This window comes from Aythya fuligula, chromosome 9, assembly GCF_009819795.1.
Source record: "Aythya fuligula isolate bAytFul2 chromosome 9, bAytFul2.pri, whole genome shotgun sequence".
NCBI lineage: Eukaryota > Metazoa > Chordata > Aves > Anseriformes > Anatidae > Aythya > Aythya fuligula.
This window is the reverse complement of record NC_045567.1, coordinates 17712137-17727103: the sequence shown is the minus strand read 5'-3', so window position 1 is coordinate 17727103 and position 14967 is coordinate 17712137. Positions and strand designations below refer to the sequence as shown.

The 14967-nt window shown below is 43.6% G+C and overlaps 1 protein-coding gene across 10 annotated transcripts in view; it reads right to left on the bottom strand.

Annotated features, from left to right (window-relative positions):
- MCF2L2 (MCF.2 cell line derived transforming sequence-like 2) overlaps positions 1-14967 on the bottom strand; it is a 157540-nt gene that overhangs the window by 105322 nt on the left and 37251 nt on the right. For all 10 annotated transcript variants that reach the window (XM_032193377.1, XM_032193375.1, XM_032193379.1 and 7 more), the window contains one exon: positions 8310-8424. In XM_032193377.1, the coding sequence (XP_032049268.1) occupies positions 8310-8424 (115 nt within the window). The remainder of the gene's footprint in view (positions 1-8309; positions 8425-14967) is intronic.

Sequence of the window (14967 nt, the reverse complement as noted above, 5' to 3'; positions counted from 1 at the left end):
AAATCTGCTGGGTTACATGAAGATACTCCCATTCCAACGAAGTGTACAGCAGCAAAATTCAGCCTCCATTGGATCACCCTCCAAGCCCATTACAAAAGTGCAATGCACAGTGGAAAGAATGAATATTTGGCAGAAATTCATTTTAATACAAAAGCCAGGATTTTTTCTCTTCCTAGCGTAAGGCTACCAGCTTACACAAAACATGAATATTTTATTTGCTGAATCTCTCAGCTGCTATGCTACTTTGCTGCCAAACCTAGGTGATACAAATAATTCAGGATCACAAATTACATTGTGCTATACTGAAGGCAAAAATCTCAGACCTTGCTTTTTCTCCAAATTAATTCAAGTTATTAGACACCCCCTTCAGCCTTCATACATAATAAATAAATAAATAAATAAATCCAGTATGCTATATATTTTCTGAAGATTTTTGGAAAAAAAATTCAGAGGAAGGCACCGAAAAAAAATAATGTGTATTGCAGATTGTTACAGAAAGGGTGTGAGAAAGTAGTTACAAAAATCTTAATCTGTGGGTTTCTTAAACTACCCACAAATTTGCATTGCTTTTTTTATTAAACTGCATCTGCTGACTGAGACCAAAAATTTTTTTGGAGGTCTAGTGAGCATGAAAGGCCCGGGCAAATCACCTTCAGCACCCAGAACACCATGTAGCACCTCTGCGGACAGGCTTCCTCTCCTGCCTTGACAATTGACGTTGCTGCATCATAGATAGGGTGCCAGAAATTCTCATATGTTTAGCTAACTCTTTAAAGCAAGAGGATTGAAAGCCTCAGGTGAAAACAGCAAAAGTTGGGGTAAACTTGCCCAGAGTTTGGGAATTCAAAAGGAGCACAAAGCAATATGTCATTTTCCCCCTTTGCTCATGTAATACATGTGCAAAAAATACTCTTTTGTTTAATGATTTGCCAAAAAACATTTAGGTAACTATAGAAAGTAACCTAAATGAAAACCACTGAAAGGGTTGTGAGGTACTGTTACAGGCTGTCTGGGAAATAGTTGAGTCACTGTCCCTGGAGGTCTTCAGAAAACATGTAGATGTAAAGCTCAGTGGCATGGTTTGATGGTGGGCTTGGCAGTGCTAGGTTAAAGGTTGGACCAGATGATCTCAGAGGTCTTTTCCAGCCTAAACAATTCTATGATTCTATAAAGAAAACAAATGCTAGAGAATGTAGAGTGCAAATGCATTTAAGAAAGGTGAATTTAAATTTAAGGGAGACAGAGGAAATGGGGAAAAGGTTTTTTGGTTCTTCATTCCCATTTAATACCTGCTGGGATCTCACCCCACTCCAGGCAAAAGGCTGGGCTGCTGTGAATCCCCGATCCTCAGCATCGGGGCTGCATCCCCCTGGTCATGGTGCTCTGCCGGTCCCTGTGCCAGCAACAACATCCCTGGTTTCTCCCTTTACTGAACATGAACACCAATCCTCCAAGCAACTACCACCCCAAAAGGCAGAGAAGCCACAGGGAAGCTGTCAGATAGAAACACCCAGCTCCACAGCCTAGAGAACAGAAGACCAATCAGTCAACACTGCCTGCTGTCTGACCGTCGAGTCCACAGAAATTTGGCTTGTTAAAGACAGGATCATACTCACAAATACTTGAAAACTCTCCTACAACCTATCCACCAGTACTAATCCATAAAAAAATGTTTTCAAATATTTGATACCAGTTACACTGACATTTGTCACAATCCAGATCTCCCCAGAACAGGCCCAGCATGCTCCCTGGCCTCCTGTTGAGGCACAAACTCTTTAGTTTAGTTCTTCCACCAGCAGTTCATGAAATGCCCGCAGAAATGGCTAATCACAAGATGCATACCCCACGTGAATTTCTTTGCTCTTATAAGGAATACTGATACCGATCTAACTATCTGGTTAACCAGAGCCAAATTCTAAAAATGCGAATCGTGATCAGTTATTCCAAGAGAACAATGTTACAGTCCAAAATTGATGTTACGTGGAGTGTGTTATTCTATCTGTTCTGTTATTTAGAACAAAGTTAAATAGAGAGACTTGCGGGGAATTAAGTTGATGTAATTCTGTTTTCAACAGCTACAGGTTTAGATGACCTTGGAAAAAGCTGGCTCTTTACTAGGCTTGATACAGTTTTGACAGCCATGCCAATTTTTGTGAACCATGTTAAAGCAGAAGGGAAATGGCAATGTAAGAGGGCGATTTTGAATGAATCACATGGCTCACCAAAATACGACCATTGTATTATTGCAATCAACATCCAGTTAGGTCTTCATAGCTCAGACTCAGAATCAATTTTCAGCTTCTGAATATCACTCACACAATAACTGGATACACAAATCAAGTTCAAATCTGACGCAACTCCATTAAAACCAGCAATTTATAATAAAATGACCAACAGAGTAGACATGTTTAGCTGAAGTTAACAAAATGCTGACGTTAGTCTAAAGAAAAATATTATTCGCCTAATATCAAATTAATAAATATGAGAAAAAGCTGTTCTTTGTAAAATTTATGATGTAGCTAAACCGCAAGTAATTCTACCCATAAGCACCACATTCACACACGCTGCCTGCACATAGAAATTGCCCTGTTTTGCCCATCTGCCTGAGAGACTGGCTAAAGGCTTTCTAAAAGGAGTGCACACGAAGGACTGGAGGCCTAAAGGAATCCAGAGTCAGACCCTTACAATCACACCTTGGTAAGCAAGCTGCAAAGGAAGTAACTGACATGATGGCATCTGCCAAAGGCAACAAGTACAACCGTGGTTTAAACAAACACAAAAGTGGTTGTGCCAAGCAAAACTTGCCTCTGTGCTTCAGAACTAACTCTTAAGTCCCGTCTTTAAAAGTTCCTCAGACATGCAGAGAAGAAATCGCTTAAATGAAGGACTTTCCCTGTTTTCTCCAGTATATCTGCATGATCTAGCGCTTAATTTTTTTCAAATGTTCTTCTGCCACAGGGGGTTGTAACAGCACAAATGCATCCAGGCATCAGATGCAGTAACAAAAATTAAATTCATGGATAATAGGAATGAGGGCTTATGAAATATAGATTCCGACAAGAAAATACAAGAGAGAAGCAGCAAAGGAATTTTCTCATGAAATTGGGCTTGGCGAGAACAGTCACGGGGGAGGGCTGGGAATAACGCACATATGGGAATAGAAATATTGCTCATCAGTTGCCACCGCAAATCACACAGCATCGCAGGCCAGTTAAAGAGACAGACTGAGAAAGGGGAAGTTGAAACGGATACTGATACACTGGAGTTACACTTGGATTGAAAGAGAGAAAAGAGCAAAGGAGAGCAGAACTCCACTTGGTGTGCAGCCCAGCCGTGGTGGGGTGCGGCCCGCACTTCTCTCCCACGGGAGACCAAGCAGAGAAACTGTGGTTGGCAAAGACCAAGCCTGCCAACCAGCTGGGCTTGGCCCACGGGGCTCAGGGGGAAGACACGGATCAGAATGCACAAAATATATTACACAAACAGTGCAGGTACAACCGTAGCTGAGCATGAGTATGAAGAGCAGGCCAAGGCATGAGATTTGAGAGATTTGTTTAGGTAAAATGAGAACCGGGCCACGAAGCAAATGATTCTGGTAGCTATTACAGTATGTACTACCTCCAACATTGAACTTAGTGCACTATCTGAGATGAAACAAGTGAAAAAATGGAGAATAAAAAACTTTTAAAATAATACAATCTGAAGGAGGAAGAGCAGAAAGAGAAGGTGAGAAAACCACATGTTGCTAAAAAGCAATGCAGCCAAGCAGATCTCTAAAGAAAATGTCAGGGAATGGGCACATCGCTCAGAATCATATGGCAGACTAGGCAAAGGCAAGCAGTAAAGACACCATTCACAGATATGTCTTTGTAAATCTTGACTGCTATGGGCTAGTGGATGCAACACAAAGAGGATCTTAACATGAGAGCTACTTTTGGACAACAGAAAATGGGCCTGCAACCCTAGCACAAAGCTAGACCTGAGCTTCTGTAATGTTATTCCCCACATTTCATCTCGATGTTCAGGATGGTATCAACTATTTTCACTGAGCTAAGCCAATTGTATCTCTCTCTTTTTTTTTTTTTTTTTTTTTTTTTTTATGACTAGACGGGGCTGATTTAAGACCCAAATTTAGCCAGGGAAACAAAGAGAGTGTCAGCAAGTGATCTTGTTTCAGTCAGCATACCAAAAGGAAAGGCCATTCTGAGGTCTGAATGTCATTTGGCACTACAGGACGTGCGCAGGCAAACAGCCATGGGAAGAGGCCAGGCCAAAATGACTGCATCAGTGCAAGCAGACGTTCAGCTGAGAAGCCTCACTCGCATGTGTGTGTCCAGAGAAAGGGAGTTCATTTAAAAACAAGCACACAATCAGTGTTTTATCAGTACTGTAATATCTCTACCCTTGTTACGGATGTGCATAGGGATTTCTCCAGTTCTCTGAACAGAGGGATTTGAAGAATCTTGTGCACAGCAGATAAACATCAAGCTTGCCTCCAAATCTAATTCTTGCCTAGACATGGCTAGCAGGCAAATTCCCTCTCCCTCAATGAAATGTGGCAGTCAGAGCTCCATCCTCAGGTCTGAATTCAGGTTAGCCCTTGAACACTGATTTGAGGAGGCCAGGAGACTCTGAATTTGTTGACCTTTTAGGAAGAAGAGAAGGGCACCTGTTCACCAAAGTAGCTCATCCATGTCAGCTGAAAGAGAAGGGAATTCTGGCTATGGAATACAGTGAGCAAAAAAGGGCTTTCTGCAGATATCTATTGTAAGCATGCACACACAGAGGAATGCATCTGCAAATACAATGCTAACTAACATTTGGGCATGTCTATGTATGTAGGTCCCTTTTGTGGGACACTCATGACCACATGTTGAAGCAGATGGAAAATTAAGCAGATTATGGAAGTCTTACTGGGCTGAACTTCTGCCTTGGAAAGTAGTTTATGTTTTAAAACACAGAAGTGCAGGGATTGCTTAGAGCTCACCCCACAATACTGTATTACACCACAGCTGATAAAGCACATTTGCTTGGTAACTTCAAAGATGAGATAATGCTTGTGCATCTAAATAACACCACTTGTTATCTACCTCTGTCTTTTCAGCGTTTTGTCATATGGGCACAGAAGACCAGTTGTTCCAGAGGGACTTAGAAAGTTACTAACTTGCTGAATGATGTCATCTGCAATCACAGACCTCTGCACAACGAGCACAAACTTTATTCTGCAGGATACACAGAAACAAACACTACAAACGACAGATGTTCTCCCTAAATTTGTCTGAAAAAATGATACTGATTTGTCTGGTTCACTGAGCTATGAGCAAAGAAGTATTTTCTATGCTAAACTGGGTGAACTGCTTTTCAAATGATACTTCATGTTACCAGATTCACAGCAATATCCCTTGTAACTCCACAAGAGTTGGAGATTATTCTCTTCTCTTAGTCTCTTTGATACTTAGACATTCTCCTAGAGAATAAAATAAAATGTGAACTACTAGCAGCAAATAACTGGAAAGCTATCATAGTACACACTGTACAGCAGTACTGAAAAAAATAACAAACGCAGTCCCTTTACTGCTTGCTGAGATGTAGGAAGGATACACTTTCTTTGCAAGGATCAACCAACTGCAGATTAACAAAGATCTGCTGCACCCAAACAGATGCACTACTTATGCAAACAAAGATTTTACTTCATATAATTATGTCATAAATCACAACCAAAGCTTGTCACTCAGGTTCTTCTCCTTCTAAATTAATACCTTTGTCCCTCAGCTTCTACACAAAGGTTGGCAAGTTTCATAGCAATTCAAGAAGTGCAGAGTCAATCTCTCTAAAAGCACTGCAGCAAAGTCTAGAAAAATCCTTGGATTACTCATATCTTGATGGCGAGATCTATGATTGAAACAGAGTCAAACCAACGTGCTGGTATGCAGTAAATGTAGGTTCAAATTCCAGCCTGTCACTGGCCTTGAACAGGTTGTTTAAATCAAGCTGAACAATCAATTTCCTCAACACGAGCTTTGGCAAACTTGTCTGTAGCGGAAGATACTACTTACACGTACCTCATTTTCTGTAAAACTGGCATATCAGAGCTGTCATGACTTCCTAAACTCTGAGATTTAATTCGTCACTCATTGCTCTGGTGTTCCTCAGGAGGAGGCTGAAGAATCATAAAATCTTTCTGCCCATCATGTTGGCAATGTAATGTGCTAGTTCTCCAACATTACCTTGAATCACCCACCAGCATACCAAATACAAAGAATCGCCAAATTAGCTTTGTGTTTTTCTCAACTATTATTGCTGTTTTATTAACCCTGAAGCAGGTCATCCTCCCAGTCCTGAAGCTAGTGAAGAAATACAGAAGAGTTTCTCCTTGCAGAACAAAGGCCCTACAGAGCAGAGGGAAACAATGAAGCCGTTAAACTCACAGTGTGTGGTTTCTCTCAGCTTGCTTTGGCAACTCTATATGGGGAATACATGTAGGTGGAGCTGGAAAACTTCTTACCTAAACTTGAAGGAGGCACGTTTTCCCCTCGTTATCCTCTAAGCACCTTTATACATGAGACCACAGGAAATAATAAATCCCTGCTGTGCTTCTAACTAGCACAAACAGCCACGGTCCAGAGACAGGATCAGGGGACTGAAAAAATATTAAGCTCTTTTTGGATAAACAAAAAGTAATTCAGCAGCCATGCCTTAGCCTATTTCCTCAGAGCAGTGGAAGTGAGTTTGTTTCACTCCACTTACACAGCTGCAGGCAAACAGCAAGGGAAACATCCTAGCTGTAGAGCAATCTCCCAGTAAACAAAGCACCAGAAAGCACAACGTGCTTGCCAGAACCCTGTCAACAAGGCACTCACCTCTCTTTCCCACCCTGCTTCAGTGATTTGCTAGTAGCTGTTCCACGAGAGCAATCTCTCCCTTATTTTTCATTCCTTAAAACAGTTTCTTAAAAACAGTACAAAAATAACTGTACTGTAACATTTCTCAGAGGTAAGGCTAGTCTATAGCATACACAGCCCAGGATCCTACACTTCCCACAGCCTAACCAACTGCATCAGCCTTTTACTTTGTTGCTAATTTTCTTTTCAGACACCAAGAACCCCGTTCCCCCCTCTTTTTACAATGCAGCAACAGACAATGCTTAGATACTATGGTTTTATTTGGTATCAATAAATACCTCAGGCTGCTGCTTAGACCTCAAGGAGAAGACAGAAAAATCAAAGTATGGAAGTGCAATTCACCAAATGTTTACCTATGGGCAGAGACCAGGGGACACAGTTCAGCTATCACAGAAGACAAAGAGGAGTCTTTCTACTGACTTTAAATGACGTTAGAAGCAAAAAGCACAAGATGATATATGGTTTACAAAGTTACAACCTTCCTGATAACAGCTTTCCTGATAACATGCAAATCACATTTGATAATCTATCATGTGCAACTCATAACAGGAAGGCTGCTATGTATTCTCACTGAGCTGCTGACATCAACAGCACTGTGGCAAATGCCTGTTCCAGCCCCAGACTGCATGGATCTTCTTAGTTTGTCTTGTTTCTGAGGACATAACCCACACACTGCCCTCAGCTTGTGTGACACATCCCCAAACAAGCCAATTACAAGGTCACGGATCCTCATTCCTAAGAAGGTTTACCAGCTTTCTTGAGTCTGGTCTGTCTGACCTCTGGTGAGCTTAGAGCATGCTGTCTGCACTTATGACTTCCCTCATCTGCCTATATAGCCTATGCAGTTCCAGCCCTGGAAAGATCTGGTTTGTGGGGCATCATGAAATAAATGGTACATTTATATGACAATTTTTTCATTTTCCCCTTGGGGCAGAGGGAAAGAGATTCTCACAAAGACAAAATTGACAAAATAAATTTCCACTAAGATTAGGTATTAATAACTGTTCAAATAAAGCTAGTCTGTCCAGTCAGAGCTTGGTATGCTTCTTGGGAAGTGTCAGAAACAGACACAACTCTCCACTTGTTATATCCAGTGCCCCTGAGAGTTATCACAAATAGCCCGTCTTAGCTCCCTTTTGATCTGCTCCCTTCACTGTCACTCTCCAGATCTACACACCTCTCCCATCCACTTAAAGCCCTGAAAACCTGTCCTGTGTGAAGCTTTCTTCTTCTTTCCCATGCAAAAAATGCAAGTGGTACCTCGGGCCCTCTGCACATAGGAAAGTTTCACACCAGCTGGATGGATACAGAATCACTGGTACATCCAGGTAGCACCGCTAAAAGCAGTGAGCCACTGAAGAAGGAAGGATCTGATGGAAATAAACAGACATTTATACTTAGGCTCACCTGGGAATGCTGGTTAGATATGTGACCACGTTCAGAAAATCGTCATCGGGTATGTCACTGAATCCTGCAAATTCTGGGAAGGTAATAATGGGTGCTCCATCCTTCCCTCTTCCTCCTGTGAAAGAAAGGTTGTAAATAGATTAGAGGGTGGTTTTATATCTTGGGACAGAGTGGTTGATATTCAGTTGAATGGGAAACACTGGTATATCCATCACTGAAAAGCACACATAACCTGTATACATGGCATAAAGGAGCTCTGCAATCATCCAAAAGTGTTCAATGCCAGGGTGGATGGGGCTTTGGGCAACCTTATCAGGTGGAAGTTCTTGCCTACGGCAGAGGGGTTGGCACTAGATGATCTTTAAGGTCCTTTCCAACCCAAACCATTCTATGATTCTATGATCTTCCCATTTGATACTCTAACTCGCTGTAGCTTCATTACCCCAATGCACCGAACTGATTTTGAATTCTGAACAGAACACAGCCTCCACGTTGGCCTGGGATGAAGGCGAATGGTGTCTGGCAAACTGACCTCGGGGCACTCCAGCTGCACTACCTGCCAGCAGCACTGATGTGCAATATGCTGTCAGGCCAATCTAGTCAGACTTCCCCCTGACCCAGACCATTTGCTGTAGCCTAGAGACCAGGAACGAGAGACCAGGCCAGCACCCAGTCAGGATGGTTTGTTACAGATACTTAGTGACATCTTCTGGACGTGAGCAGCAACAGCCAGGAACACAAACGATGCTTGGCTGCTCTGTCTCTTCCTGCAGCGTTGCAGGCACTACCAGGTATTTAATACATGATTCCTGGGCACCGTGCTTTCCCATTCATATATTTCAGAAACGTGAAGATGCTCTTTATATGTGGGAAATGTAGCTACCTGGACTAATCTGGGTTGAAGCAGCAATATTTGCCTCTGGAGGGCAAGATAAAGATTTCCCTAGATGTTCTCCTTTAAGCACCCGATAGTTTACCTGCAGTCATAGTCAAGATTTGTCTGATCTACAAGTTTCACATGGCACTTCTTATGTCCTTTGTTTCCCTTTTATCTTCTCTTTCTGTTACATACACATTCATACTTGTGTTCCTCTTCTCTGTCCCCTTTTTGCTGAATTAGATAAGGCAGGCTGGATGAGGCACTGTAAGTACGTGGGTGTGTATTTTTGTCACAGAATCCCCTGTAAGAAGCCATCCAAGGAATGGATGCAGGCAGACAGAAAGCTGCCTTCTTCCCTTCACCCCTGGCAAGAAACCTAGCAGAACACACAGGAGCAGCTTCAGACTGAGCATTTGATTAAAAGGCTGGATTAACAGCTCTTGGGCTCCTCCTCGTTGCTTGAGATGGAGGTAGAACTCACTGCTACAGAAGAATGCTCAAAGGGCTCTTGAATACAGAAATCTTGTATTTCAAATAAAGATAAGAAACTCACTGTTCCTGCAAAATCAGGGTGAAGTTTGGTGTAGATTTGTGAAGCAAAATTGTTAAATATTATGACGGTGAGAAAAAGGAAGGCCCAAACTGTTGGGTGGCAAGTAATAATGAAAATGTTAGAATGCGTTGTTCATGTCCACATCTGAACCTGAAGCAGTAATTGGGTTACAAGGGAAAACAACCCATATCTGTTATCCACGTATCCATCTATTTAGCAAGGTAACAAGAGCGGATGTTAAGGTATAGAGTGGAAGCTACTTATATACCCAGGGTGTCTAGAAAGCTCTCTCCTCTTTACAAGAGCAGTTCCATGCATCTACATGTTAATGCCATTTTTTTTCCCTGACACTAAACCAAAATTTGCAGCAGTATGCAAATTTCTGCAGAACTGACAGGCTGCAGCCCCATGTCTTTCCCCAGGCCATCACCCTTACCTTCTAGGGAGTTGTCACAAGATGTCTTCTGATCCTTAAAATACTTGACTGGCTCCTCAATGCCTTGGCAGGGCAGAGGGCACAAACTAAAAACCAACAGGGACAGCCTTCAATCAGTTCCACAGACATTAGGTCGAAGTGCAAGGAATTTCACCCCAAAGACTCTCTGAATAGTCACTGACCCTGCTGGGATTGTGCCTGAAGCCCATGCTCCTGGGCATCACTAGTGGGGAAAAAAGGACTGTTTGCTGACCAGAACATTTTATAATTCATTATAAGTAAGGCAGACAAGGACAGAATGTGCTCCAACAGCTCCAGTGAAGAACAAAAGAAAACAAAAGAGAGAAAAAAAAAAAAAACTTTCAGAACAAGGTTAAAAAAAAAAAAAAGAAAAAGACATTATAAGTAGAAAGTAAAGGCAAGAGGAGGGAGACTGCAAAGGAGCGCTGAGCAAAGTGAGACGTGAGCAGGGAACAAAGCTGAGGAGAGTTACATTAGGGCTAGCCAGGGCACGTCCGCTCTATTCAGTGGTGTCTGTGCAGAAAGATAAGGGGGCAAGGACTGCCAGGAGCAAAGTTGCTTGATGGAAAGCCAAAGCAACGAGAGGCACAAGCTGAGCTAAAGGGCTGCATGGGGAGGAGCGAGGTATAAGGACTTGAGTTCAGTGCAGTCTAGAGGAGAAAGAAAGATACGCTGAAAGAGAGAGCTCATGAGCATAGCCAGGCCTGGCAGCTGTCTTCATGCGATGCACAGACCTCTGCCTCGCCAGCTTGCAGCTCCTCCAGGCTCCATTAGATGCCACCCTGCAGCACTCTTCGAGCTCTCAGCCACCTCCAACACCTTCTGGCAGCCCCAAACGCTGGCTCCAGGCCAGGGAAAGAGCAGCTGGTAGCAGTGGCTCTTGCAAGCAGCAGCCATCGGAGTTGGAGGCTCAGCTGGCAGGAACGGGAGGCTTGGGGCTATCCTCCAGCTGCATTCAGGCCAGGCTCACTTCTGACCCTGCCTCGGGGCAGCCAGGCCATCCTCTGGCAGCTGCCCACGGGTCACTGCTGCTCACCCAGTGACATCCAGGCTGCTGTCACAGCTAGCTTGAGCTTTGTCTGCACAGGAAACTCACCCAGATTTCGTCTGCCATCTCCTGACGCAGAGCTGAGCTCCCCGCCCAGCCTCCAAACACAACGCAATGCCACCCATCAGCTCCAGCAGTTTCCTACCAGAGGTCCAGCTCCTTTCTGCTTTCACCCTCTGCAGACAGCCAGGATCCTGCCTCACATCCAGCCCAAATTCATTGTATTAAAGGTCCGTGCTGGTCCCTATTCCCAGCCCACTGTTGCTTGGGGAAGGGCATGCTGATGGTAAGCCTTGACATGCGATCAGAGGTAGGTTGTCAGTAAGCAGTTAACTTGTTCCCATTCAGGGTCACACAGAAGTGGGTGAAACCCAACAACTTAGAGCACTTGAGGCAGACAACATCAGCAGGAGTTGGAAAAGCAAGAGGCAGAGCTGCCTGGAAAAAGGCAAGGATGAAGTGGAAACGATTACAGCCTGCTTGACCTCCTGCCAGGTTTGCCACTCAAAAAACCAGCATCCCTTCTCTCCTCTTCCAGAGCACTTTCCTTATTTTCCACCCCAGCATCTCGCTCAGCTTTTCCTCTTCTCTTGTGGCCTAAGGGCAAAGGGACAGGAAGAGCCCAGGTGACAGGACAGAAGTACACAGTCAATGTGGAAGGGAAAGAAAAGCAGGAGAGATGGCACAAACAGTTTTGGGGAGTGCAGGGCATGGCAATAGGACCTTGGCTCACTCTCATGTGTGCCAGTTCCCCAGGGCTCAGGGGCACAACACAGGAACAACTACAAGGTGCTATCAGATATTTTTCATGTTCTTAAGACAAATTAATTTATCACAGGACACAGTGACAGATCTTTCAGCTGCCAGTACAGCCCAGCTAGCTGTTAAAAACAGGGCTGGAATTCAGCTATGGCCATAAAATAGGTGAAGCGTTTCAGGGGAACACTTATTCAGGGGAATATGCATGACAGATAATAGGATATCACAGCAGAGAAAGTTTAATTTTGCTTTGCAGTGTGAAAGGTGTGATTGACAAATGAGGTGTGAGGGCTGCATTCTGAGAGCTCACGCAGCTGGAGCTGCGTGCTGGTAGGACTGATGTAAAAGCAGCAAGCATTTACAACTGCAAGCCAAATTCCTGGACACAGTTGGGATCCTAGGAAGTCAATGACTCCCCATTTCTAATCCACCTATGCTTCCTGCCCAAGCACCAGAGCCACGGTTTAGACGCTGAGGTGCTGCATTCAAGTCCCATTCCACATCAAGCAGCTCTTCTTGTAACACGAGCAGCTAGACATGTAAAATAATACCTAATAATATCAGATATCAGCAAATACGCTGAATCCTTTGGGAAAACAAAACCAGGCTACCAGCAGAAGTTCCAGAAGTTTGTCTGCAATTTTACAGCGCACACCTTGCCGCCTGCCCCAGACACCAACTCATCAGATAGTATTGGAAAGTTTTCTTTCAAATTTTGCTGACGTGCAGGCAAACTGCTGGTGTCTGCCCACATGCAGAGAGCTCCCTCAGTCACAGCAGAGCTGAGCACAGTTCATCTTGTGGGTCAGACAGATGAAGGGTTCGGTCATACCTTGGCTGAAGTTTCCCTGCCTTGGTTAGGTTTGGCTTTTTCCATGCTCTGGAATAGCTTTTATTTTGTTTCTCCATGTTGATTAAGGGCTATGAATGCTGAATTTCTCATTCAAGTTGAATCACACTTCCTGGGCTTAGGTTTTTCCACAATCTCCAAATTGTCCTTTCAGCAGGGTCAGGCCAGGTTTTCCAAAAGGCTCAGTTCAAGCAGGAAGCAGATGGCCAAATGCCCTCCAGGCTTCAGAAATTAAATAAACTGGCTTCACAGTCAGTTACCATTTTCAGATATAGTCTCCAATGCACTGAAGTGCGTTGGCTTAGGAAGAGCAGAACAAAAGGAAAATGAATCTCTGCTAACACACTTCGTGACAGTTCATCTAATAAATTCATGATTTAGTAACAGGATCTTTTATTGCTGCATCTGGCAGATTGGGTTCTTTGACAGAGTAATTTGAGAGAAGAACAGGTTGTGAAGGTGCAGATAAAAAGAGAGAAGGCATGAGCAGTTGCAAAAGCAGGTTGGTACAGTGGGTTATTAGTCTATCAGTGGGACAGGAACAGTATTTTACCAGTGTCTCTTCATTCTTCAGTAAAAATTGGTTCATGTTAGAATAGGCAGCTTCTCAGTACTACCTGTCCTTGTAATCTAGTTCTCTTAAGAGCTACAGGGAAAACAAACATAGCTGTGTATGTGTGCAAAGCACTCCTGTGTTGTCACAGCTGTAATCCCATAATTAGGAGCTCAGTCGTCAGGGAAAGGAAAGAGGCAGCGGTGGTTTCAAAACTAGAATTTAACCACAAGAGCCAGCATTCCCACTAGATCTCACAAGCTAAGCAAGGTGACATCAGCGCACAGAAAGGAGATGACGAAAGTAAACTGCGTGATTAAGGAGCTCATCACATTGCACTTCAGCCTTTTCCATGACCACAGCAGTTCAAGGAAGCCTTGGAAGCATTTCCCTATTCTTGGCATGAACAGTACAGCCTTGGAGAGTTGGGTAGCTAGAGAACCAGGACATGCAGGAGGCTGCCAGTGTCTAATTCATTATAACTAGACCGTGTCAAACACTAAATTTATTAGCTGGCTACGTAATTCCCATCAGGTGGTCCTGAGACTACAAGACAGTCAGATCCTCTTCTGAGAAGTTTTAGCACAGCAATAGTATAGGAAAGTGTTTCTAGTGAGTCATGTCCAGAGAAAACAAAGAGCCTTTGATTTCAATTGTTCCACTCTTTTCTGCTTTACTGCACAGAAATATCATGATTGCATTGCCTCTGACCTCAGATGATTAGCTGATCTAAATCTACCCTTTTTTACTTTAAAACCGTTCTCTCATCACCACACTCTCTGGCAGAGTCCGTCTCCAGCTTTCCTGTAGGTACCCTATAGGTACTGAAAGGTCACTATAAGGTCTCCCCAAAGCTTTCTCTTCACCAAGCTGAACAGCCCCAGCTCTCTCAGCCTGTTTGCAGAGAAGTGCTCCAGCCCTCTGACCATCTTCATGGACCTCCTCTGGACTTGTTGTAATACATCTGTGTCCTTCTTGTGCTGAGGGCTAAAAAATTGCTCTTGCCAGTGAAGACTGAAGCAAAAAAGTCATTGAGTACTCAAAAGGAGTTGAACAGTGATTAGTCTTCCTCGTTTCCTTCCTTGTATTTAGAATATTTTAAAAGTCAGTTAGCACTAACAAAAGGGATTAGAGAACTGCTTCACTCATGCTATGCCTAAATGAGAACAGATTTCAGATTTGACAACAGGCCCCAGATTAGGGGATTGTCATCTCCCACTCAGTCATTTTTGCATTTAAGCAACTAGCACAAAGGGGAAGGGGCTCACAGCTTTTCCTGACAAGCCAAAAGGGAACACCGCAACATTACTCCACAAAAATTGTCTTAGAGAAGATGCTATATTAGCATTTCTTTGTTACCCTGCACTGAACACAATGGTGGAATGCATACTTTAAAAGAAAAAGATGCAGCAAGGATTGGGTCTGCTGAGCTGATCATTTGCAGAGCCAGGTCTGTGTACTCTCTGCACTGCGCATCCAGTGGTCCTCTCTAACAAGTAGGAGAGGGACAGGCTGTCCAAGAATACCTTACTGTGACCATCTAAGTGTTTTGTGCAAA